Raw genomic sequence first — 26,967 nt, 5'->3', positions numbered from 1 at the left:
CACCAGAGCTATATGATGTGATTATAGATTGATCTAATGAAGCCATACATATTGCTCGAAGTGACGAGTTTAATATTTCGACACGAGTTCTGTGAGTAGTAATCTTGTCGCAATTTGTGTTTTCATAACCTGCATGTTTTAGACATTATTTTGAAAATAAAATGTGTTACCGAATATTTGAAATTGCATGCGGGACAAGTATTTTACTTGATATGGTACTGAATAGTTTACTTGAGATGTTTACAGTTATTTAATATGTTCTCACTGTTACTAGACATGTTTTACTGTTACTAGAGACATGATTACCGTCAACGAAATTGGATTACATGATTTGATAAAAATTGAAATGCCCTGTACTATTTTGAAAATGCTTCCATGTGAAGATTTATTGTTTACAAAGAAAAGTATGAATGGGAGGAGACTTTGAAGGATCCCGTAGCTAACGGCGGGTTCGTTAGACCTGGTGCACCTTGTATTTACTGATTACCGAGTACAGTTAGAGCCCTCGCTAGTGAGAAGGTAGAACTAGCATATAGTTACAGTTTTCCATCGAGAAGGGGCATACAGTTATATTTGACTCCTTTTACGAAGGGTCCACACATTGATACAGATTACATGATCCTTTTCTGGAAACCTCCCAAATATAAAGATTTGCTATGATACAATTTTTACCGAGTTTATTACTGAATTATTAAATTGATTTTGTTACAGGAAACACATGATGAGATTGATTATTATTACCGTTTTTTAAAAGGGCATTTTCTTTTGTGATTATTATCCAAACATGTTTTTTGACTTGTCCTCTAGTAAAAATGATTGTGGTTAAGTATTATTACTCACTAAGCTAGCGACTCACTCCTCGCTATTGTTTTTACAGAGACAACAGTAGACGCATGCAAGGATTCCGTTAATTAGAGTACACGAGTTGACAATTCCTGGTGAGCCCCGCATTTATTCGCGTGGGCAAAGATTGTTATTTATTTGTTATAGTCTCTTTCTTGAAACTCTTAGAGTCGCTCCATAATCATTTTTATGAGTGCCATAAATATTCTTTTATTGAAATAGACTTATGATTCTTATTAGACTTTCCTATCATATACTTGGAGATGAAGTTAATCGTGAACGAGGATTATTACTTGTTTGGTCGATATAGGTTGGTTGTATTGTTGATTTCTAAGACAGGTTTATTTTTGGATAGTCCTAAAATAAGGAAAACTCCGATTTTCTATAAATTATCTATGAGACTTACTTGGGAGCACTTGCTCCTAAGCGCCGGTAATGATCATAAATTGGGTCGTGACACCCAATTACGAGGAGCCCTAATTTTAAAAGAAATAAGTTATGTGTTAATTTTTCCTTAAAAAAGTTTAAGCATTTTATAGTAAAAACTTATCATTGTGAAGTTGATGTGACTATTGAGGAATGGAAAATGTTCTTGGATAAAGTAAACATATTTTTATAATTTTCGTAAACTTGATGTAACCTTTATTTTGTATTTTTTACATTCTGACAATTAAAATCTATAAGTATTATTTTAAAATAATAAGATTGCCAAATAATGAGAATTTGAAGGGAAAAAATATATTGTATTATTCTTTGATGAACCTTAAAACATAATAGTCTCTCTAACATTAATGGCTTAAACTTATATTTTGAGTTAGTGATAAGGAAAATGGTACAAATATAAAATAAAATTCTAATTAATATACTTAATTACTTAAAAAGATTTGATTATTTTTCAATTGCCTAACAGTTGCCTCAACGGAAAAAAAAAATATATAAGATCAACAACGTTTCAAGAGTGATTAAATTGGTTAACTATATTATCAATTGAAAAATAATTACTTAAAAAATTGATTATAAAAGATTTAAGCGTTTAATTGGAGTTACGTTTTAGGCCCCAATTATGTTGAGTTACCCTATTACTTATATAAGTTATTAAACCTCCTTGGCATATAGATTTTTTTTTATAATCTCCGTATTTGAATTCCTGACTCCAATAATGAATATGATATTGGATACCAGATGAAAAAGAAAAAAAGTTATGTTGCTCTTTGTATCTCATTACTCAACTCACCAACTTTGAGAGAGTACTTTAGCATGTTACATAAAATTATGTTAATTTTAATAACTTTAGTCCAAGTATTTAGAAGCTAATTGATTTCGTTATCTTCTAAATAGTACTATTCACGCAAAAGGGAGTAGTAATACTAGTCTGCCGACACTCTCACATGCCGACACGTTCACAACACTGTCTCCACGTCTGATTCAATACCAAATTATCCAATTTTTTCACTAACTCTCCCTCTTCTATTTCTTCTTTCTTTCTTTCTTCATTCATTCATTCCTTGCTTTTTTAGCTAAAAAGTTATAAAGGAACAGAGAGAATCTCCAGATATTATACAACTAGTTTCCATTTTCCTTTTTGGATTCCTTCTATTTATATATAAAAATAATAAATACATTCGTTTAACAATATGGCAGAAGCAACTCCAGTACCTCAAGAACCAGCTGTTGATAATTCTCCAGCTGCTGCCATGGCTACCAAAGCTGATGATTCTAAAGCTCTCGCTACTGTTCCTCCTCCAAGTAAATTCACTCAATTCTCTCTTCTTCTCTACTGTCTCTGGGTTTTTTCCCCCCTTCATTTGGATGTTCATTATTCAGTTATTAGTACTATTTGTATTAATAGTTAGCGGAGTATATGACTTTCTTGTGTTCTTTTTAATGAAAATTCAGAGGATGGATTCTTCCTTCTTTTTTTCTTTTTTCTGTTTTTAAAGTTAGGTTCGTTATTCAAAATTGTTGCTATCTGTACTTGTAACAGATAATAAGATTTTTATGACTTTTTTGTGTTTTTTTTTTAAAATGAAAATTCATCCGTTTGAAATATCAATGACCATATTTAGTTTTTGAGCATCTGATATGTTCTTTTTTCCTCTTCTTCTGATGAAAATATCTGTAAATATGTGAAGTTATTTTTGATGGACGCTGTTTAAATTCATTGTAATCATGCTGATATTATCCTTGCCAAACCATCAGAATCCTCTTGTTATATTTCTCATATTTAACAAATTTGTTTTTTGGGGGTTTATAACTGGAGAGTTGAAATTATAAAGATCAGATACGAATTTTAATAAGAATTTGATGTTTCCCTTAGCCATCTTTGATGGTTAAATTTTGTGGCCTAAACCTCTATACTCTCCCTATATTTTTCTTTAACTTGAAGTGCATGTTTAATTTTTATATTCTAGCGTTTTTTTACGCTATCAGATCACTTTTACACATAATTAGATGTGAATTGTAATCATCCATATATAGTTAGAGGAACTCGTAACATGGAAAATAAGACAAGTTATCTAGTTAGAATACATAATGGTATAGAATATTTTTAACTATCAAGGTATATAAGTCAAATCCCACCAAAGAATAGGGGAGATTCTCAATTCATTTTCCAGTTAGGCACTGCTTTGGTTCTAGTTTGGGGCTGATGGATTTTATTTTCATGACTATATATCTTGTTGGACTTGGTCATGTCTGATTCTCATGGCTTTATATGCCAACAAATTTTGAATTAATTGGAAATACTTGTTCCTTGTATTATTATTTTTCTAAGATCATGATTATAACGTAGGTCCACTCTAATAAATAAATAAATACATTTATGATTAGATGCCCAACTTAGTGGATTGCCACTCTGGAAATCATTGGTAGATACCAATTGTAGTGGAGGGCAATTCCTTAAGGGGTCGTTTGGTAGCGTAGACTAAATTGGGATTATAATCCCTGGACTAAATTATCCCTCATGGGAGGTGGGATAAAATAATCCCAAGTTTGATGGGATAAAGTGGGATAAGATGGGATATCCTAGATTAAGTCTGGGGTATAAATTTAATCCCAGATCTTATCCCTCCTTATCCCTCATACCAAAAGACCCCTAAGCTTTCTTTAGGAAGTCTAGCCGACAGGATTTTTAGCTAAAGGGTAATGAAAAGATGTATATGTGTAGTCATTTACTCACTTAAACACCAATTGATGTATTTTTCACTTTACTATCAAAATACATGGCTATGTAAAATCTTTAAGAATTGATTAATCTGATAGTGTAATGTAACCTGTCGACAAAAAATTATTATGCCACAGTTTTATAGCTTGTAAGCTATCTTATTTGTCAAGTTACCAATCCCGCTTTATATGAACTATAACCTGTAATTATCTTTTAAATAACCTGATAGATTAAAAACATCCTTTACATTGTTGTTGAACTCATGCTGAAATTTGTGAGGCATTTCAGAAGGAGTGTTCTTATGGACAACATAGCACAAACAGATCATTGGTGTTAACTTGGCTGATCGCATACTTGAAGTTCTGTAATATTTAGTAACTACTTTCTGATTGAAAGGTTCGATAGAAAGCAAGGTTTTGAGCTGCTTGTGTCATGAGGGAAATATTCTGTCTGATGATGTATTCTTGTTTTCTGATTTCGCAGAGACCGATTCATCAACAAAGAAGAGTTCAAAGGGATCCCTCGATAGAGGTATATATAAGGCCTTGATCTAATACCAGTTCTTGTTTTTAAGTTCTCAATGAAACGACTTTTTAGTCTTATTTCTAGTCTGGCTTAGGCAACTTCAGTTTGAACCTTGCAACGTATATGTGATAAAATACAGCAAAAAGATGGTTCTATCAGAATCAGTCACATCTCATGAATTAACAAGTTGTCTATACTTTTCTTTTTTTCCCAGACATTGCTCTCGCGCACCTTGAAACAGAGAAAAGAAATTCTTATATCAAGGCATGGGAAGAAAGTGAAAAAAGCAAGGTGGAAAACAGGTAAGATTTTTAACTTTCTATGTTATTTAGTCATCACAGGGTTGATCTTCTTTTGTTTTTATTTGAGCACAAGAACATTATACATACCAAAACTTTATTCCCTGAGTCAATTCAATTGCCTAAGTCATTCTTCACCTTGTCTTGCGATGGATAGGGCTCAAAAGAAGTTCTCTGCAGTTGGGACATGGGAGAACACCAAGAAAGCAAATCTTGAAGCTAAACTGAAGAAACTTGAGGTAATTCAAAATCTAGTATACATGCTTCTTCAACACTTCTGAATATGGCATACTTGAAAACATGATGCGTTCGGGGAAAATGCCTCATTTCAAACCGCTTTGGCACATTGTTTCATTAAGCATTCCACATTCTGGCTACAAATGAGGTTGTAATCCAAAGGCTTTTTATTTCCTTTACATTCGAGAAACCTTACAGGTAGTTAAAGCGATAACTTAAGACTTTAAAAAGTGGGTTTTTATCGCCCATTGCTGACCAAAATATGGGCAATGCATAGGATGTGACAATTCATGTGGTTGAGTTGTTAGGTATCATTGAGGATTCATCGCATAGAGCGGTTTCGTCCCACAAGTTGATAATCTTGTGGAATTTTTGCAGGAACAACTAGAGGAAAAGAAAGCAGAATATGCAGAGAAGATTAAAAATAGAGTAGCCGCAGTTCACAAGGAGGCTGACGAAAAGAGAGCTATGGTTGAAGCCAGAAAGGGAGAAGAACTTCTTAAAGCAGATGAGATGGCTGCCAAGTATCGTGCCACCGGACAAGCCCCTAAGAAGTTGCTTGGATGCCTTGGATGTTAAAGCTGTGAAATGTTTCTTTCTCCTTTGTAAATTTTCATGCTTGTTGCTCTTTATTGGGTGTTTCAAACATGTCAAGTTTCCTATTTGTGTAAGAAAAGCACTCATGAAAGTTTTTAAGCGTCATGATAATGATAATTCCACTTCAGATGTTTCTATTAATACTTCATACTGCATATGAGATTATGTATGAAAAATTTGGGAGTTCCAATGAGTGGATATGTTTTCAAGAATCTCTGCAATGAGATAAAAAACGCTCTGCTGTCATGGGCGGCTTTCCAGCCGTGCCCCATGACCCCTTGGGCGCGCCCCGTGGCGTCCTAGCAAGCCTTCCAACGCCTAGCGCCACGGACGGCCCCGTGGTCTTGGCCGCGCCAAGTGACAAGCGCGCATGTGCCTCTGTCGCCCCACCGACATCACTTGCCAGCGCCCAACCGCAGGCAGATGCCAACAGCGCCGCGCGCGCAGACCCTGATGCCAAAGACAATGCTGTTGACAACAAACCTGTTTTCTGCCTTATAGCAAACTAAGTCTTTTTCATTGTAAATATAGAGTAGTTTTATTCCATGTACTTCCATTATGTTTCTCTAGCTTAATCAAGTCTAGTCTTGTAGCTTTGGATTATTTTTTTTAAGCATTATTAGGGGGATCAAGCAATCAAACTTTCTAGCAAGCAAACAATTCTCTGTACTGGTGTCTCTCCCCCTCGACACCGCGTTGCCTTTCTGTAATAGCTTTCATTAATGCAATCAAGCTTTCTTTCATTCTCAATTCTCATTCATGTTCTCTCAATTGCTCTTGACATTGGTTTTCCCGTACGGCACTGACAATCTAGTCTAGCGTACGGAGGGAACCTCAGTTGGCGGACAGCAACTGCACTGACATCAGTTGCTTAGCCTTACGTCGCCCTTCCAAGGAATCTCAGGAAGGCGCCGCGTAACAGAGATTATGTATGAAAAATTTGGGAGTTCCAATGAGTGGATATGTTTTCAAGAATCTCTGCAATGAGATAAAAAACGCTCTGCTGAGGCTCGAATAGAAGAGGGGGTACTTGAGCAGAGGGCCGTTTCAGACCAGTGAAGATTGAAATTGAGGAAAACAGCATAAAGTAAAAAGTCTTTAATATGAACCATGACTTGTAAAAACAAAAACATAGATATGATTCTGGACATTCCAGCAAAAAATAACATGCATTATAGCACTATTGCTATTACACTAATATATAGAGGTAAAATACATGTCTTTTCCCCAGTTGGAGCTAAGATTGTCCTATGGCTATGACAGTAATATATAGTAGACTTAGAATATGTGGTTTTTCCACAGCTGGAGATACTAAAACAACCAGCAGAAAATTCTTCAGAATCCATATTTCTGAGCCACTGATATCAGAGGAAGCAGACTGCATGTTCTGCTTTAGGGCAGATCAATGAGCTTTCACTCAAAAAAGGATACATGCTACATGAATCACTGTGGCCTAGAAAGCTCAAGTCATTGTTACTAGGGAAATCCAAAAGAAGTTGCAATGCTGATTCAGATGAATCCTCCAACGCGTTGCAGCTAGAGGTCTCTGAACCTTGCAAGATTTCTTCAGTATGTGGTTGGCCATTCTTCCACTCTGTATATTCATTTAGGTTACTCCCTGTAACTGGGGAACCATCAACAACACCGAGCTCAACCTCAGTCGTAATGCCTGAAGCTGATCCGTATTTTGTACACGAAGATGCTTGAGAAGCTGGACTTTGAGAATCAGTCTTTTCTCGGTTCTTAAATTTCCTAAAAGTCTCTCCTATCTCTGAGTTCCACATGCGCAGAAAATGGTCAGTATCAGACCTTTCTACAGACGATGGAACCAAGAGTTGGGACTCTCTGGAAAGACGAGCCTCAGCTTCGAGTCTAGCACTTTCCCATTGTGCCATGTGACGAGCTGAAGTTGATGTAGGCGGTCTTCTCAGCAGTCCATTAGATGCAGAGGATGGTTCATGAGTGTCAGGATCAATGCCCATTGAAAGCAGGTGCTTTTTCAGGTGAGTATTCCACAGATTCTTTATCTCATTGTCTGTTCTTCCAGGTAGTTGTGAAGCAATTGCAGCCCATCTACATGAACTCAGTAATGATTATTCGTAGTTATTAAAGTATAAATGATGCTAATAGGTATTCTCAATTAGGTAATGGAGTGATAAACACAGGACATTAAGTATGCCACTACAAAAGCCAAAACAAGATCATGCAAAAGAACACTAACCTGTTTCCAAGAATGCCATGTAACTGAATGACAAGTTTCTGTTCATCGAGGCTAAAAGGACCTCGTTTGATGTCTGGCCTCAGATAATTTGTCCATCTAAGACGACAACTTTTCCCACATCGAAGAAGACCTGTCATTTAAAATTGCAGAATAGATCTTCATCAACAAGCCATGAGTAACACAATTCTTCACTTCTATTCCAGCAAGAGAATTCTAACTTTCCTACCAAAAGTGAAAAGTAGTCCAACAAAAATCAGGTAAAAACAAACAGATTATATATGAGTTTATGATATTGATACCATGGACCAATGTTTCCCTCAGATTCCCTCTATGTTGAGCATCCTAGTATTTACAATATCATTCAACTACCAAAATCAATGTCAAGTCATAACACAAAATGTATGGTGAAATCTTCTTTTTGAATGTTTGTCTCCTATATTTCCTTGTGAAAAAGCTAGTTTATCTACCAGCAAGCTGATTCTCCCCCATAATATGTTTGACAAAGTATATCCAAGTTTTGTACTAAGTTGTATGTGATAACTCAGCTATATAAGCAGATGGCAAGCTGATCCCAACATTTGATTAAATGGAATGGTAAAGGAGGAGATGGAAGATGAGTATTCTCAGGTGCCTCGACTGCATAGAGAAGGCAACATCTTAGGTAAAACATAGTCCCTCCAACTTTACATAACTGTTTTCATGTATTCCTGTAATGCTTGTCTCTTGTAGTCCAGAAAATAGATTGCATTACTCATCCTGTAAGCTCTCCCAATAATAGCATAAGCCATTAACATGACACCAACAGACCAAGCTGGTTAGTATAACTAAGGAACTATGATGTCAGCGAGAAGCAGTGAACCAGCACATTAGTACCAAAATAGCCCGTGGACTTGCTCATTTTGACATTAAGAGGAACCGTGTTGAGGCCAAAACTCTTTTTTGATATAGGAGAAATCCCATGTGAGCTTCTTGCTTAACATCAGTTGTGCAGTTCGAAACTCTAAAGGGACCAAACTTTGACCACGCCAGAGTTCAAACTTGTGACGTGTGCCTAACTTACACATCAACATATTGCGTCCTAATCACTAATTCAAAGCCCTTGGGGCATGTGTTGAGCACACATATTAGTATATTTCAATAAATCATTGAAGAGCTAGTTAAGGTGTATGTGGACAAATGGAAAAGAGAAACAAAAAAGAAAGGCTTAATTTTATCAGCACAAACTCATGAACTTGAGACATCCAAATGATAACTGCAACAAGAGAATAGCAAAGAGGTCCTAAACAGGGGACAATTCCCAACAAACATTACAAGTTGACGAAAAAGAGAGTATTTTAACTAGAATGAATACCCTAAAACCCCTCTAAACTATCACGTTTTTATAGTTACATATTTAAACTATTCAGTGCCCCCAAAACACCCCCTTAACTATATCCCCCTATATATTAAAAACCCTTCGTCTATTTTTTAATGAAATATGTAAGGTAACTCGCCAAAAGGCGCGTGGAAGATGAAATTATACATAAAAATGACCCCAATTGGCCATGTCTAATGGTTAATAACTATTACCCTGTTTAAAAAATTTAATTTTTTTATTTTCTTTATTTCTAGCCTTCTTCATTTTTTTTAATCTTTCTTCTTATGAGTTTCATCTTTAAAAAAGTTCTTCTCTTGTACAAAAGGCCAAATCTTGTATTAAACTAAAATTACCAGGGAAATCGAAGGTTAATGGGAAAAATCTAATGTTTAATCGAAGTTTAGTGGCAAAAATCACGATTGAGACATGATGTAACCATTATGGAGATGGAAGAGGATTGTTTTTTAACAAATGACCATGTGTTTATCCCTTCACCCCGCTTTCTTTGTTTTTTAACCCACAAACATTTACCTATTTAATTATTTTTTATTATTAGCTAAAAGTCTTAATTAAATTGATATTTAGATTAGGCGGACTAAATAGAAGGGTGTATCACACGCACCATTAAAAATTTGAAGAGAGGTTTTTAAATATATGGGGTATATAATTAATGGGGGGGTTTGGAGATACCGAATAATTAGGCAGGTGAGAGACAAAAATGTATAGTTTAGGTGGGCTTGAGGTTATTCACTCATTATGCATGACTAGAAGTCAAAGTAGAGCAGCACTAAGGATTGGGAAAACAGTAAAAAGGCTCAGTGAAAAAAAAATTGAAAAAATTCACCATTTCCTTATTGGTATTACATGAAAATTGGAAGAACTTTAATGCTCATGAAAGAGTAAAAAGCTACTCTTATATGGCATTCACTTTTCTCTCTTGTTCCAATGTAAAATTTGCCTGCCTTAGGCAAATTTCACACGGAACCCCTTTCAAGTTCAGTTCACCAAGCCATTGAAAATACAAATTTCAGGCAAGAGGTACAACTAGACTATTTTGATTAAAATACAAGAAAACACATCCTCTGTTACTCATTCTTTGGTAGTACATCACAGAATGAGGTCACAGACAGAGGCGGAGCCACATACACCCAAGTTGTTTCAACCGACACCCCTTTGTCGGAAAGTTATAGTGTGTAGCTGAGTAACTTTGTTTAAAAATATGTATATATACTCTATATTAACAAACGTTGACTTCTTGGTGAGTTCATTTCTTTATATTTTAACTCCCCTTAGCGAAAATGCCGGCTCCGTCGCAGGAGAAAATGACTAAGATAACATGGAACTTGAGTCTTAAAAGTGAGTTATGTACAAAAGGGTTTTAGAATAGAGCTAAAACAGAAAGAAAAGAGTGGTGAAAAAACCTGCAAGTTTTGGAAGAGAACGCCAGCTACCATGACCATTTTTCTTGATAAATTCAATGAGCTTTTCATCTTCTTCAGGGGTCCATGGTCCTTTCTTCATACCATTCTTATCACAACATGGTATTCTCCCCATTCCTCCCTCTCTCACACACTCACACAAAGATATAAAAAAAAAAGTCAAGTCTTTAACTTTAAACAAGAAAGAATGAGTCTTTCTAGGAAGAGTGAATAGTAAACAGAAGAAAATTGACCTATCAAATGGAGTAGGCTGAGTACGAGTTGTGTGTAGAGTGTAGTACACACCAGCAACTCCGAAGCCGGCTACACATTAAATGCCATGATATGATGCGCTTTGAGAAATACTACTGTTTCTAGCTTTGCATAAATTTATTCTTCATAAAAAGAATAGGAGCAAAAAAAAATTGAATGATTGACGTAATAGAATAATAAAGTTGCATTAAATGCATGCCTTTTTCAAATTCTTGAGGTTTTGGTTATTCAAATTTGATCGTATACAGTACTCCTTAGTAGGCAGAATAAGCTTCCAGGGTTAAAGGCAGTGAGGAGATGAGAGAAAAACAGAGCATTTAAAGAGAGGAATCCCATCTTATAATAATACTCATTCGTTTCAATTCAGTGAACCTATTTGACTTTAAGAAAAGATTTTTAAATTTGTAGTGCAAAATGAGGTATATATACTTTGTATGATTATAAATCATTGCATAAAGTTAAATTGTTTCCAAATAAGAAAAGAAGTCAGTCTTTTTGGTACGGACTAAAAAGAAAATAGGTTCATATAAATTAAAACGGAGGGAGTAATAATAACAACGTGGCCCGCAAGGGTTGACTGAGTTGGTTGTTTGAGTAGTTTCTCATATGCAAGACCTACAATCGATTCCTGTCACCAGCAGCCTCTTCAATCAGAGCTCGTCGCACCAAGTTTACCTAGTGCGGTTTACATTTCTTGTGTGGTTTGTGAGATCGCACAGTAAGTAGGTTACTCAATGCACAGAGACAAAGTTATGTTATACCGAGAGGGGTAATCGGCACCCATAAAGTTGCAAAAACTCTATATATATATATGTGTGTATGTCTTTTGAAAAAAGTACTAATATATTAGTAGTAGACGTCTTATATACAAAACAAATTTTGATTGAATCCAAAAGTGCACTCCCGGCCTTCAAATTTTGGATTCGCCTTTTTTAGTGCGGACCCAAAAAATAGCCGCTGCGAATTTGGAGGCTTAAAAAAACAAATAATGTAATTTTAGCATTGAGTTGATTTGAAATCAGCATAGGAACTGAGAAATAAAAGTCAAGCAGTTGGGCCACAACAAGTTACTTCCCTGTCCCAAATGGACCTTTAATTTATTTTGATAAAATATACCCATGTTTGAGGTATAAATACTTACTCGCACCCTCTTTACATCACCCAATCTTATCTTAATATTAAAATGGAAATACATGTGACCTATAGTTATTATTATTAACTGATAAATATGTATAGATTAAGTGATAAAGATGTAAAAGAAAGATGCATTTACTGATGCGAGTAAGCTCTTTTTTTAATTTTTTTTAATAGCCTGATAAGAATGTGCGTGCTTTTAGTGGAATCTTAAAAGTACACTAAAAATTGGTGAATAATAAAATAAATCTGCACAGCAAAAAATTAGTGAAATAATCAAATAAATCTGCACCGACAAGTACCCGTACACAAGTTCATGTAACATAACAAGTCAGACTCTAGCGTATAATTAGAGGTGACAAAATGGTTAAAAGAAAACCGTTTTTCACCCATATTATCTATTAAAAATGGGTTAAATAATGAACTTTTTAAAAACGGATCGAATATGAATAAGAACCATATTATCCACTTAAAAAATGGTTAATCAATGGATAACTAATGTGTTTAACTTTTACGAGTCGGGTTGAATAATTTATCTATTTTTTAAATTACCCATTTAGGACCCGCTCGTATCTAATCCGACTCGCCCGTTTGCCACCATGCGTATAAGGAACAAATGCGTAGACAATATAAGTAAAGCAACGTAAAATGAGAAAAAATCCATGAACAAATGCAAAGTCAGTATAGAATTGAGTTAAAATCCGCTTTGGTATTGAGAGATGATAGCCAAACTATTGACCCCAATTAAATAGTAAAAATTGCACGGTGCGTCCTATTTGGTCGCCCCATTTAGCCTATACCTATTTTTTTTAAAGTTTTAATTTTTACCCACTTTTTAAACAACTTCAGCCCCCTTTCTCCTCCTCCTCCTCCTCCTCCTCCTCCTCCTCCTCCTTCTTCTTCTTCTTCTTCTTCTTCTTCTTTCTTCTGCTGTTGTTGGTGCTGCTATAAAACTTCAGTTCATGGGATGATTGACACAAGTATGTTTATCATATTATTTAAAAACAAATTATAAATAATTATGTAAGTTAGTAGACAATAATTTGTGAATATTTCCACGTACAGGAAGTTTAAGGTCACTTAGTGATTCTTTTCATGATAATTCTGTTCTTTTCACGTTTATTGTTTTCAAAATTTATGATTTAGATACTGTTGGCAATCTGATTATTTATCTAGTATGTTAGAAAGCTTATTCAAACACGTCAGCTTATATAGTGCTGAAGTTTTTACAAATGAACTAAATAACTTCAGCATCTTCTGTTAAAGTTTTTGAAAAAACTTTATGACAAAACCAATGAATCCTGGACAAAAAAATTCCAACTTATTTAGTGCTGAAGTTTTTAAAATGAACTAAATAACTTGAGCATCTTCTGCTGAAGTTTTTGAAAAAGCTTATCCAAGACAACAACTTATTTAGTGCTGAATTTTTTATGAATGAACTAAATAACTTCAGTCTTCTGCTGAAGTTTTGTGAAAAAGCTTAATGACAAAACTTATGAATCCAGGACAAAAAAAAAATTCAGCTTATTTAGTGCAATTACAAACAAAAATTTCAGCAAATAGAGAACAAAACTTCAACTATTATGCTATTAAGTTCAGCAATTACAAACAAAAACTTTAGCAAATAGAGAACAATACTTCAGCTACTATGTTTAAGTTCAGCAATTACAAACAAAAACTTCAGCACATTTGGTTCAGCACACTTGCTACTTCAGGCCCGTCTACTAGAATGCTGAAGTTTTGCGTGATTGTCGTTGCTACTTCAGCCCTGTATGCTGAAGTCAGTGGCGGACCCAAGATTTTATGCAAGCGGGTTCAATCTTAGAAGTATATAGCTTTAGTCGTAAAATAGTAGTTGTCAAGTGGGTTCAAATAAATATTTATACAAAATTTACACAACTTTAATCCTAATTTATACATATACACAGTATTATTTTTTTGTGAAGCGGGTTCAGTTAAACCCGCTAGCCACCACTTGGGTCTGCCACTGGCTGAAGTTACGCGAAAAAATGGGTATGCTTGCAATTGTTTTTGCAAAGCGGGCACAACTTAAAACGTAACCCAAAAAGTAGGTATAGATGCAAATCCCCCAATTAAATAAGACTTACATGTCGGTATAGGTGAGAAAAACACTTGTCAATTGAACTTTAACCTACCAAGTCTAAATTTCAATGAAGTTGAAGTCGTAATTTCAAATTATGAATAATCCATAAAGTCTATTTAAATCAAATATCGGTAAAAATAATTATGTTTCAAGGGAAATTCAGTTCTTCAAAAGCACAAGTTTACTAGATCTCACACTTATTACTACTGAGGAATACTCTCTTGTTGTTTTCACTTCTCATGTTCTTTTGTTCGCTCTTAATAAAATATTATTTAAAAATTAAAAGAATAATTTGCTTAATTACATTATTTATTCTTTGATTCTTTCTTAATTTTTATGGGTCTTTTGGTACAATGGTGGGATCTATATGAGATAGTTAATTCCACCATTTCGGTATAAAAGTTATCCCAGGATTAACTAATACCTCAAGTCTAACGTGGGATAAATTAAAGTTAATCTCAAACTTTATCATGGAATTATTGTTCTTATCCCATATACCAAACAACCCCTAAAATGACAAATATTTGGGAATAACTATTTTTAACAAACATGACAACTAAATGGGAATTGTAGTAGAATTTATATTCCAATGGTGTGGGGTCAGAGGAGGACAATGTGTACCCATATCTTCCCTATCTTGTAGAGGTAGAAATGTTATTTCCGATAGACCAAAGACTTAATGTTTACGCACTCTTTGGAATCTTCTTTTTATTTTTGATTTTAATCAGAGGCCCTCTAATAAGACTACAAAAAATACTTCCAACAAATATGGAATCACACATTAAATAGAGAAATGCAGTGTATGAAGAGTAAATGTGTAGACAACAAATGAAGCAAAGAAAGGGTAAGATGTAAATCAATATCAGCACAACAATAGTAAGATGCAGAAGATGAGTTATTTAATGAAATCTCAAACTCAGCAGCAATTCATAAATACAACAACACAAAAGAACCCCACATATTATATACAAATACATATGGAGACAAAGTGTAAGCATTAATGAAGGTGTTGGACGGAGAACACGCAAAAGGGAATTGGTAGCAAATAGCAATGAAGGAAGCATCTCTTTCTTGTGATATTTCAGAAATGGGTCCTTCGTTTTCTGGGGCTATGGCCACCCCTATCTACTAACACAAAATACTAGTATACTTTATTAAATAGATGACTATTATATTGTTTATCAAATGGATTAAAGTTTTTTTTTTTAAAGTTATTTGATTCGGTACAAATATTTACGTAAAAGTTTTCTAGCAAGCAAGCAACTCTTGTAATCGTGTCTTAGCACCACGGTAGCTCATTGATCACTAGGTCATACCATTTGGTTCAAATATACATGCATTCAAATTCTTTGATAAAAAACTTGTCTGCATTCAGTATTTACATCGAGTAAATCAATGCATGACATGACTTGTCGTACATATAAATGATTTATCACTTGACCATGGTTAGGTGATATGCATCTAACCATAATTCTTACGAGGAAATTATTTGATTTGGTATAGACATCGGACAAATAAAAGTATTTACCCCTTTTTCTGCAGAATGTTTTCTTGATATTTGCTCTCACAGTAGATAAATAAATACTCCTACTACTAGAAGTAGGGGTGTTCATGAAAATCCGAAAACCTTAACCAAACCAAATACCAAATCAAACCGATCAAAAAACCCGATACTTTTTGGTTTGGTTTAGTTTTGGTTTTAATATTTAAAAACCGATCAAATTTGGTTTGGTTTTGGTTTTAATGAAAAAAATCGAACCAAACCGAATATAGGAGTAGCTATTTTAAATTTATTATTACACATATATATATATGTATACCTTTATACAAAGTTTTAAATTTTATAGTAAATATTAATCGTTTGCATATTTAGTATAGTGGGGGTCTTTACCTTTACATTCTAGTTTGATTGGTATTTTTCTTTTGTTAAGTGTAAGAATCTATTTCATGTTAAAAATAATATATTTTTAATTGAGTCCTTAAATTATTCATCACTATTTGATTCAATTATCATCAATATATCTTGGTAAATAATAGATTTCTCAAAGAGCAATTGATTTGATAGTGTTACGTTAAAAATCTGGTCGTCGAAATATGTGTTTGATAGTGTATGTCTTATATTTAAGAAAAAATCCGACAAATAACCGAAAAAATTGAAAAACCGACATAAACCGAATTAAAAAAAAAACAGACTTAATTGGTTTGGTTTGGTTCTAATATCTGAAAAACTGACTTACTTGGTTTGGTTTCTTTTTAGGGAAAAATCGATCCAAACCGAACCATGAACACCCCTAACTAGAATGGGTCGTTTGGTTGGAAAGAAGTAATCTCAGGACGAATTATCCTGGGATTAATTATTCTGGGATTAGTTATTCCATCTTTCCATGGGGATAAAAAAAATACTACAATCCCGAAATAACTAATCCTGTAATTAATTATATCGCATTTTTCTACCAATCAAACATGGAATAAACTCTTTTTAAATTTAATCCCGAAATTAATTATTTTTTTATCTCTTGTACCAAACAACGAGGCGTAAGTGACCATTAGAATCAATTGCTTTGCTTTACGTCGTTCTTCAAAGACACTCCAAAAGGCGCTGCAATGCACATAAGATCTTTTCTCATGCTATGTACAGTCACCGTGAATTGTCCCCGTCTGCCGTCGGTCGTCGACAGGGGTTTTTCTTTGTGGGTTGGGTGTCTGGGGGGGTGGGGTAGGGGATGGTCTGCTTTGAAGGAAGACGTCTTACCCTAGCTAGTCTCAGGGAAATGAATGCGGTCAAATCCTTATTTTTAGTTTGGTTTTCATTTACTCTACGCCGTCCTATTTGTATATTCCATATTTGACTCGACACTGTTATTAATAAAGGTTTGTTATAAAATAAAGACCGTAAAGTAAAGACAAGTATAGAAAGAAACTGATATATTATTCGAATTCAAACTGATGTACATAATGAACTGAAATCTCTTCTATTTATAGAAGAAATGAAACTGTTGTGTAAGCTGCTACTATATCATATATGGATAATCTTCTACTGAGAGTAATGTTTATCCATAACGTAGTACTGAAAGGATAAGCTCATTGTACCAGGTATAGATAATCTTTTACTAGAGGTAATGTTTATCCATAACGGAGTACTGAAAGGATAAGCTCATTGTATCTGGTATAGATAATCTTCTATTGGGGATAATATTTATCCATAACGGAGTACTGAAATGATAAGCTCATTGTACCCGGTATGGATAATCTTCTACCGGGAGTAATGTTTATCCATAATGGAGTATCGAAAGGATAAGCTTATTATACCCGGTATGGATAATCTTCTACTGGGGATAACATTTATCCATAACCGGGTACCGAAGTGATAAGCTTCTTCAGGAGACTTATTTCCAATAGAGTATTAAATAGATAAACATATTTACGGCAGAGTCTCATATGGATAAGCTTCTTTAGAAAGCTTATTTACAACGGGATACTAAATGAACATCCATAATATAATATATTTATAACAAGGCTTTCATATTTTTTCCAATTATTTAAGAGCTCTTGATTGAAGAATAAATATTTTAAACAGCTTTTTAATACGGAATCATGTGCAATACTACTTACTCCTTTCATTTCGTGTGATGATGATGTTTGACCATAATTTATAACCGAAGTATAAAATACTGTATTTGACGTATGTAGTGTTACGACTTTGGAGTCCCTAAATCCGCTCAGTGAAACCCATATTACCGACTTCATTTAGTTCCCAAAATATTTGTTGATATATGAAGCTACTCCTTCCACATAAACGTAGCAACCATACACTAGAATACTCGAAAGGACAAACTAAAAAGAGAGAGCTAAATAGCACCTCTAAAATTGACACACCAACGTCCACAAAAATGTACCCATTAGACACACTGCTTGGCATAAATGTAGATATCATACACTCTTTTGAGAGTGTGATTAACAAAACTTGGCAATACAAGATTAAAATAAGAAAAGGACATAATTTTTTTTAAAGCTTTTCTTCCACCTCCTGCCCATCTCCACCATCATCATAGCCACTATCTCAACAACCTCCATCACCACCTCCACCATCATCATATCCACCATGTCCACTATCTTGTTTCTCTAACTAACTGCTCACTGGCAATATATAGCTTGATCTATCTGTGGAGGAATTTGCTTGATCTCTGTTCCTAGTTCTTGTTCAATTCTGTACCTGCCAAATACAATCAATATCATAACAAACGACACATGAAAACTAAATGTCCTTCTATCATTAAAAAGAATGAACTTTATGCATACAGATTGAAGCGATCCTCAAAAGTAATCAGGTTAACAGCTAAACCAAGGTGTCCGAATCTCCCTGACCGTCCAACCTGCAAAAACAATTATCAATGAGGAAATAGCACAAACAGATAGATAAGTTGATAAGCAAGACAAAGATCCGTAGCACATACCCTGTGCAAATACGTTTCTGAGTTCTTAGGGAAATCAAAATTGATAACAACATTGACTGCTTGAATATCTATTCCTCTAGTAAACAAATCTGCAACCATCATGAAAGAGCAGTGTTACTAAATCAATCAATTAACATATTAGACACTTCCCACAGGAACACATACGGATCCTGTAACAAAAAACTCTCAATGAGATTTAGGCATGCATCATGAAAGATCAAGTCAAGATTCATGTAAGAGTTAAAAGCTTAGCAACACCAAGAACATGGCAACACGGACAATGGAATAGATATTAGTGAAAGCCACAAATTCCATTTAAAGAAATGCATAAACTCCAAATAGTTATTGGTTATTGTTTTGAATTTAAATATCTATAAAATAATAAAATAAATATTTTATAATAAAAACGAAAATTTTAAAAAAAACTATCCATTCAAATTGGAAAGTAGTTTCAAGTTGTAGTTTTTAAGTTATTTTAAACTAAAAGAGTAAAAAAAATGCCAATTTAAAATATCTTTTTTTTTTTAAATTTTTTTCTTTTTAAAAATAAAAAGTTTATTTATTCAATAAATATTATTGAGAATCTATGTGTTATTAAAAGGAGAGAAAAAAGCCCCCTCCTTAAGCCATGTGGCAGCCTAAAAAAAGTCACATGGAATAAGTAGTTAATAATTAGTTATTTAATTAATAATAAGTTATTGGTTATTGTTTTGAATTTAAATATCTAAAAAGTAATTAAAAAAATATTTTATAATAAAAAAAATAAAAAAACTGTCCATTCAAATTGGAAAGTAGTTTCAAGTTGGAGTTTTTAAATTATTTTAAAATAAATAAGTAAAATTATAAAAAATTAAAAACTGCCAATTAAAATTTCTTTCTTTTTTTAATAATTTTGTTTTTCTTTTTAAAAATAAAAAGTTTATTTACTCAGAAAATATTATTGAAAATAATAGAATAAAATATAAAAAATAAAAATATATATTTTCTGTTATATTATAAAAAGAAAGTAGCATACAAAAATTTAAATAAACTAATATGCTAATTGGGTATATCACATTGACAAATAAGATGACAATTGAAACTTATTAAAGCAATACAATCTAATTTGTTCAAACAAGCCCGGCCACAATTTAATTTAATTAATATTTTTCAATATTGGCCGTGCATCGCGCGGATACGACTACTAGTACTAAATAATAAGCCGCACCTTTTAAAGAATTATTATGTATTTAGAAGTACTACTCCCTAAATAAGGATGAATCGTAGTGAACATGTGGACACATTAACAAGAATTAATAAGGAGCATATTCACCAATCACTAAGCCACATTAAGAACAGAAAAGCATAGCAAGTATGAGTACTAGGAGTGTCAAGCAGATGCATTAACCATACCAGTACAAACAAGGTTCCTGCAGGCACCATTGCGGAAGTCATGAAACACCCTGTTCCTATGATCTTGAAGCATCTTGGCATGAATGTAGAAGCATGAATAGCCCAGCTCAGTTATCTTCTTCGCAAGAAGTTCCACTCTATTTACAGAGTTGCAAAAAATAATTGATTGGTTAATTTGAAGCTGCAACCAAGGAAGAACCATATAGAAACAGGTTAGCATGTGCATGTTGAGCTATTTTACACCTATACTCCATTGTATAACCAGGACTAACCTTTGAGAAGAGAGTGTTAAGGCAGTGAATCTTCTGTCTTTCTTCAACAAAAGCATAAAATTGTGTTATACCCTTGAGTGTAAGTTCATCCATGAGGTTGATAACATATGGTTTGTTCAAATATCTATCTTTAAAGTCCTTGACAGTAACAGGGAATGTAGCAGAAAACATCAAGATCTGGCGATTTGCAGGTATGAAACGGATCAGCTGTACAATGGAAGGTTGGAATTCTGGTGAGAGAAGCTTATCAGCCTGAAGGACAAAAGTAGACACAGTTAGAATTTGTAATCACGTACGGTGTCTTCCGAGGAAGGTAGAATTAAGAGGGTGGGAAGGGGCAGAAAACAATTTATCCAATTCAAATGAAGTCATAATGTTAGAGAAGGCTGCTACAGTATATTTTGTTCTCAAAATATAAATAAAATTGCATCTAGACTTTGTAGGTTATAACTTTAGCATTCTAAATGTCAGCTCAACAAAATTGGGCAATGATCGTCTGATTTACTTACTCAAGAAAGGATTACCTCATCCATTATAAGCATGGAGCAATCCTTCAAAATGCACACTCCCTTTTTTGCAAGGTCAAGAATTCTTCCAGGAGTTCCGACAAGTAAATGAACTGGCTGATACAGTCTCATAATGTCATCCTTTAAGCTAGTCCCCCCAGTGGTAACCATGACTTGAATTTTTAAGTGCTTCCCCAGTTCTTTACAAACTTGAGATGTTTGGAGGGCCAATTCTCGAGTTGGGACAAGAATAACAGCTGCATATGAACGCACCAAACAACAGTCAGAAATGAAACTAAAACAGAATGATCTAATTGCGCATCTAGGGTCAATACTACACCATATTTTCCTCTTAATTTGCAGGGATGCTAAATCTATGTTAGGACCAATTATAAGCTCTATCATTAGAGCACTGTATCAAACATAGCTTGCTCGTGACCAAAATAAAAAGCAACATACTCACAGCACATTACTTCATGTGAAGCAAAGAAATGTAGCAACATAGACTCTATATGATAGGAAAATGCCAGCAACATATGCTTCTAAGTTAAAACTTTCTATGGCAGGTCAAAATTTACAATATAATCTTGTCATTACACTTCTAAGTCTAAGTGACATAGTTGCTTATTAATGAGGTCATGGAATGGGCACCTGTCGAAATCTGGAAATGGCTTACATTAACTCAGAACTCTGAATGAGTCAAAAAAAATTGATAGAAGGCCTGAACTTAGCTCAACAGTAAATAAGCCAGCCCAAGTTTAAGCTCAGAACTGTTAAGATGAAACATAAAATTGAACTCAACTAGATTAAATTCAAGCCAACTTCATACTGAAAAAGAATTGTTTACGAGAGCCTTGTCCTTTTCTCTTTGGGAACAAGTATTTTACAAGCATGGGCTTGGATTTAAGTTCAAAACATTTTGATTTGGAATGGAGATGTCTTTCTGGATATGGGATATTAAATTCAAAATATATATATATATATACACACACACACACACACACACATATATATATATATATTTGCAAGGAAATGCAAAATTATTATATATTTGCAATACCGACTGAAGTCGGTCACTATTTTAAAAAAAATAAAAATTAATTTAGAATTAATCCAAAAAGAATTTTGTTTTAGATGATTAAAATGTGATATGGAGATACGAAAACCACTACATTACAATGTAAGAACAAGAATGGGAATCTACTTGAGGGCGGTGTTGTTAAAGGGTCATCTGAGGCGCGCTCAAGTCCTAAAGCTCGGCTAAAGACAGGTTGTGGCTTCGCCTTGCTTAAGTACCACTCAGTGCAGGCACTAAGGAGATAAAGCATGCACCTTATTTCCCTTAGCTCTGTCTCACAGAGAGCAAAAACAGAGAACGAATATAGCTGGTAGACTAAGACATGAATTGTTAAAAAGCGTTACGAATGTATTTTTTGTGATTTGGATAGAAAAGGGTAGCCCCGTGCACGAAGCATCCCCTTTCACGCAAGGTCCAGAGAAGGGCCCCACATGGATAAGAAAACAAAATTTTAGCATAAAAACTAGCTCCAAAAAAAGTAAAACTAGATCTTTTCATCTAAAATCAGAAATTTAAGATGGCTTCTAACCTAGATTTGATATAGTTTTTTACTTTACAAACTTCGCTTTACCTAGATTGATGCATTACACATTCTTTTTTAATTTTCTCTTCATGTGCTTTTCTTTGTTAAAGCCCACACTTTAGATCCGCTTTGCACTTAAAGCCCTAGAGGCACTAGGGAGTTCACAATATAACTTTTGACTACTCTACTTGAGGAGCCTAAATGAATTCAGGCCCAACTCAACTACTTCAGCAAGGGAGCTATATGCCAGATTATGCAAGCTTTACTAGCAACTCAATCCATGCTCAACACCAACTTGTGTGTAAAGCTTAGTTTACTTGCAGCCCTAGAGGCACTAGGGAGTTCACAATATAACTTTTGACTACTCTACTTGAGGAGCCTAAATGAATTCAGGCCCAACTCAACTACTTCAGCAAGGGAGCTATATGCCAGATTATGCAAGCTTTACTAGCAACTCAATCCATGCTCAACACCAACTTGTGTGTAAAGCTTAGTTTACTTGCAGCCCTAGAGGCACTAGGGAGTTCACAATATAACTATAAGATTCCTAGGTAAGAACCTTGAATCGCATTCTTGTCTTGATCAATTTTCTCTAAAGCAGGAATGCAGAAGGCAGCAGTCTTCCCAGTTCCATTTTTGGCCCTAGCCAAAATGTCACTTCCAGTTAGAGCAATTGGAATGCTTTCCTCTTGGATCGGAGATGGTCTCTCAAAGCCCTTTTCATAAATTCCCATAAGCAGTTCACGCTTAAGAAAGTAGTCTTCAAACTCATTTCCCTTGGTTGCTGTCACATCCTGCAAGGAAAAGTAGCAGCGAAACAATCAGTAATGCAAGTCCAAAGCAGAGGAGGATATAAGCAGAAGCTCAAATGTCATTCGTGTATGCAGAACAACCAGAAATAACCACCTAAACAACACTACATCATCACAGAAATTTTCCTAGAGCCAAAAGAAAAAAGTCAGGGATAAAAAAACACACCAAGTAAGACGGAGTGAGAACCCTGCACTCAGTGAGTAAAATATCATAACTTAGATGTTACTATATTGTGCATAACTTAGTGTTAAAACACGCAAAAGACTATAAATGTAGACTTACAATGCTATGCCACACATCATATGAATAGCCTCGCACTCTTCTAGCATTTGTGTGAATAATATGAAGGCTGTTAAAACATGTAGAAAATTAGAAATGTAGACTTAGAAATCTATGCTACATATCATATGAATAGCGCCACTCTTCTAGCAATTGTGTGACTAATATGACATCTTTCAGCTGCTCTATATAAGCAATTTGTTTTTGCTTTACAGTTCACTGTCAGACCCCACTCTCCTAATGGGTTAAATTAGGAACAAGAGCATTTGCGTGGCCCTCAAGCGCACAACTACAGAGTTAGATCAATCATAACATGGGTGAGGAAGGCCAAAGAGGGAAAATTAACAAAATACAAGCTGAACTGCCACAACTAAGGGAAAATCTCAGCAGGAGAAATGTCACTTCCTTTGTCCCAAAAAGATAGCCTACTTTCTTCGTTAATCCATCACAATGGCGATCGCTTAAAAGAAATCTTTTACCCACTTCATATAACACCAAAAAGTCCTCTGGTAACCTCCACTTATTTTCAGTACGATTTTGCATTGTCTTATTCTCCAAAAAAAAAAAAAAACAACAACTCCAGATAGAGGATCTGTTATAGTCCTCATTTAGATGTAACATTTGTTTTCTGGATTCTCAAAAATAAAACAACTCAAGGGCTGAAATCGATAGATATTTCTGCTCTTTAGGCACATTATCTGCAAGTATTCCATGACAAAATTTCAAGGGTCAAGCTAATAGTTTACGACATGCTAGTTGAACGCCTCATTTCTTACAGCATTTACTAATGATTCGAGTCTTCAGCAACAATTGATCAATGAAACTGCTTATAGCAGATGGAAAACCACTAGGTTGTATGAGACAAATAGATGAAATTGACATTGAGAAGAAGGAGAACAAACATGGTCACAAGCATGTTGTCACAAAGAGAATACAATCATATTGAAACGCACGAAAAGAGAACAGTTTCAATTTACCTCCGTTCTGTATCGAGTATCAGGTGATGGTATCTTCAACTTAGCCTTCCAATCTTGTGAACTGAATAAAGGGGACAAGAGAAGAAAAGGAATTGATTTATCACTATCCCAGCTATGGTTTAAGAAATGTTCGACAGAATAACTTTAATGAAATAATTCAAATTCGTCACTAGCGATAAATGAAAATAAAAAACGTCCTAAATCTGTCAATCAAAAATGATAAGCCAATGAAACATTTTGGGAGAACAAAAATCCTCCCTTGATATACTGTTTGCAGTTGATAAGAGAAATCATCCTTCTTTTCCTTCAGTGTTTCTCGTATAGAAGCTAAAGTCTCTTCCAAATTGCAGGCGTTTGTTGGTACCTGGCTCCCTGACCCTTGAAAGTTCCAATCATAATGACTTGAGTAAGATGGGTAAACTAAGCAAGGATCTTCCCCCTGACATTCACATTGTTGCAGCCGTCATAATGAGACTCACAACCATCTCTTTAAGCATAGTCCTACAGATTCATTCTTGGGAAAATCTGGTTTCACAAAATGCTAGGACATGATGTTAGCAGTTGAAGGTCTGATATATCGAGGAAAAAAAGTTTGGGTGTCTGGACGATTGTCTCACAATGCTTCGATTTGGTGCATGCGGACTACAACGTATAGAAGAAAATTTTTAGGGCCAAGACAGATGAACAATATTCGTCTAGGAGGAAGTAGTTTCTAGCAAGCCTATTGCTAGGCATATAATAGGAGAGCTCGGACCTAATAGGAATCATTGCATGTAGGAAAATTAGATTCGCCAATATCTTGCTTGATCAAAAAAAGAAAAAAGACTCGCCAATATCTTGGATATCCAAAAATCGCCTCCTCACAAGTTGGCTGCATATCCTAAAGTTCTTAACCAATAAAGCAAGTTAATTGCTGTGATTATTATGAGATTTTTGATGTGCTTAATTTGGTTAAGAAACCAAAACACTGAATACTCTAGCTTGAGCATAGTCATATTCATGGTCCAAGCTTATTACAACCTGAAAATAAAATGCTCAAGCTTACCTACTATACTGGAAAAAGATATCGGGCCCAACCATAGTTTATGTTGGTACACAGAGAGTCATGTACTCACACGTGACACTCTTTTAACATAGTCCTACTAATTTATAATCTATTTCTTTCCATCCATCAACAAGTTCCCCATATTCCGGCCCTACATGATGACTCAAACTATTTAAAAAAATAAGCGATTCAGAAAAGAAGTTAGCTAGCTTTAAGTCCATGACCTGCAACACTCAAAACATCAACTATACCAATATCTCTAACTTGACCAATTTGTTCACTTCCACTTTGTAGTTTGTACACACAAAAATCTCTAATTCAGTGCGACATATCAATCATACCATATAGTAATCAACAAAAATTCTCGCCTCGATCCCAAACTAGGTGGGGTCTGACTAAGTGAATCCTCTAATTCATTACAGTACTCAATAATTTGAGTTTTAAGACAAATTAAGGGTGAACAATAAATTCTCTAAATCTTACACGTATTCATACATTCTATGCACAACAAAATGAAAATAAAGGGAGAAAATAAACCCGACCTCTGGTCAACGGCTTCGGCCTGTACAGTCTTTTCAACCTCGTCAACCGTAGAATCAGCAGATGGCGACTGATTCCTTCTGAGCCACTGCTGTGTTTGCTGGTTCTGAAAATGCTGCTGCTGCTGTTGGTGCTGATAGGGCGCAGGACCTCTCTGTATATACTGTTGAGGGTTTCTAGGTTGAAAATTAGAGTTAGTATTTGGATGCATACTCCCGCTGCCCATTCCCGGCGGTTGAAATCTTGCTCTCGGATTCATCACTAATTAGGTATCTCCAAAACCTAAAGAAATTATCCAATTGAAACACGCAACAATTATGCACGAAAACGTTCCTAGCTTAATTTCTGATTATAGCTCGTTGACAAAAGTACGATCTCCGGCAACCAACGGCGATTATATGTGCGTTCTCCGGTGACTGAAGTATTACGAAAATTCCGCTAAAAATTGGAGGAAAATTCGAAGTAGAAGAAAATGGAGGTGTAAATGTTAATCATTCACATCTCCGGACATTTTGTTTTTACTGGGTGAATCTTAATTATTGCCTATTTTTTTTATTTCACAACCACTTAATAGGTTTGAATAAGTCTGAATCTTAATTATTCAGATCTTGATTATTAAGTGTGTTTGTTTTTTTACTTCACAACCACTTAATGTATCTTGAATCTTAATTACTCAAACAGTGCGTTTGTTTTTAAAGTCTTAATCTTAATTATTCAGATCTTGATCACTAAGCGTGTTTTTTTTATTTCATTAAGATTCTATCACATATTCATTATTAACTATTATCACTGCCTACCATTATCAACTACCGTCATGCCACCACTACCATCATACTCAACCATCACCACCACTACTACCACCACTACCACCGCTACTACCACCACCACCATCATCCTCAATCATAGTCGCCACCATT

The 26,967-nt window shown here is 34.7% G+C and overlaps 3 protein-coding genes across 5 annotated transcripts; 1 reads left to right on the top strand and 2 right to left on the bottom strand.

Annotated features, from left to right (window-relative positions):
- The first annotated feature begins 2,233 nt into the window (after positions 1 to 2,233).
- LOC107803249 (remorin) lies at positions 2,234 to 5,805 on the top strand. The gene is made up of 5 exons (XM_016626928.2): positions 2,234 to 2,589; positions 4,490 to 4,537; positions 4,746 to 4,833; positions 4,988 to 5,069; positions 5,446 to 5,805. The coding sequence occupies exons 1-5, from the start codon at positions 2,478 to 2,480 to the stop codon at positions 5,644 to 5,646; spliced, it is 531 nt and encodes a 176-aa protein (XP_016482414.1). The 5' UTR covers positions 2,234 to 2,477; the 3' UTR covers positions 5,647 to 5,805.
- Positions 5,806 to 6,747: 942 nt separating this feature from the next.
- LOC107792091 (transcription factor MYB17-like) lies at positions 6,748 to 11,262 on the bottom strand. The gene is made up of 3 exons (XM_016614279.2): positions 10,664 to 11,262; positions 7,886 to 8,015; positions 6,748 to 7,737 (listed from the first exon to the last, which is right to left on the bottom strand). The coding sequence occupies exons 1-3, from the start codon at positions 10,794 to 10,796 to the stop codon at positions 7,029 to 7,031; spliced, it is 972 nt and encodes a 323-aa protein (XP_016469765.1). The 5' UTR covers positions 10,797 to 11,262; the 3' UTR covers positions 6,748 to 7,028.
- A 6,729-nt stretch (positions 11,263 to 17,991) lies between these two features.
- LOC107792090 (DEAD-box ATP-dependent RNA helicase 8) lies at positions 17,992 to 26,573 on the bottom strand. Of its 3 annotated transcripts, none has more exons than XM_016614277.2 (9): positions 26,053 to 26,573; positions 24,466 to 24,526; positions 22,956 to 23,190; positions 20,814 to 21,052; positions 20,290 to 20,541; positions 20,018 to 20,198; positions 18,626 to 18,714; positions 18,471 to 18,544; positions 17,992 to 18,384 (listed from the first exon to the last, which is right to left on the bottom strand). In XM_016614277.2, exons 1-9 carry the CDS (start codon positions 26,307 to 26,309, stop codon positions 18,306 to 18,308), a joined length of 1,467 nt encoding a protein of 488 aa, XP_016469763.1. In that variant the 5' UTR covers positions 26,310 to 26,573; the 3' UTR covers positions 17,992 to 18,305. The 3 variants fall into 3 exon arrangements, with proteins under 3 accessions (XP_016469763.1, XP_075073980.1, XP_016469764.1); XM_075217879.1 differs by having other exon boundaries at positions 17,992 to 18,378; positions 26,053 to 26,572; XM_016614278.2 differs by lacking the exons at positions 18,471 to 18,544; positions 18,626 to 18,714 and having other exon boundaries at positions 26,053 to 26,572.
- Between the last annotated feature and the right edge of the window lie 394 nt (positions 26,574 to 26,967).

This window comes from Nicotiana tabacum, chromosome 7, assembly GCF_000715075.1.
Source record: "Nicotiana tabacum cultivar K326 chromosome 7, ASM71507v2, whole genome shotgun sequence".
NCBI classification, from domain to species: domain Eukaryota; kingdom Viridiplantae; phylum Streptophyta; class Magnoliopsida; order Solanales; family Solanaceae; genus Nicotiana; species Nicotiana tabacum.
The sequence above is the reverse complement of the archived record's forward strand: the minus strand, read 5'-3'. Positions and strand labels throughout refer to the sequence as shown.

Coding starts and splice junctions, on each gene's coding strand:
- LOC107803249 (XM_016626928.2), top strand. CDS start 2,478: ATGGCAGAAGCAACTCCAGTACCTCAAGAACCAGCTGTTGATAATTCT. Junction 2,590..4,489: donor CGCTACTGTTCCTCCTCCAA/GTAAATTCACTC, acceptor CTGATTTCGCAG/AGACCGATTCATCAACAAAG. Junction 4,538..4,745: donor AAAGGGATCCCTCGATAGAG/GTATATATAAGG, acceptor TTTTTTTCCCAG/ACATTGCTCTCGCGCACCTT.
- LOC107792091 (XM_016614279.2), bottom strand. CDS start 10,796: ATGGGGAGAATACCATGTTGTGATAAGAATGGTATGAAGAAAGGACCA. Junction 8,016..10,663: donor TTCTCTTCCAAAACTTGCAG/GTTTTTTCACCA, acceptor TTTAAATGACAG/GTCTTCTTCGATGTGGGAAA. Junction 7,738..7,885: donor CATGGCATTCTTGGAAACAG/GTTAGTGTTCTT, acceptor GAGTTCATGTAG/ATGGGCTGCAATTGCTTCAC.
- LOC107792090 (XM_016614277.2), bottom strand. CDS start 26,309: ATGAATCCGAGAGCAAGATTTCAACCGCCGGGAATGGGCAGCGGGAGT. Junction 24,527..26,052: donor GCCGAAGCCGTTGACCAGAG/GTCGGGTTTATT, acceptor CCCTTTATTCAG/TTCACAAGATTGGAAGGCTA. Junction 21,053..22,955: donor AGACAAGAATGCGATTCAAG/GTTCTTACCTAG, acceptor GTTCATATGCAG/CTGTTATTCTTGTCCCAACT.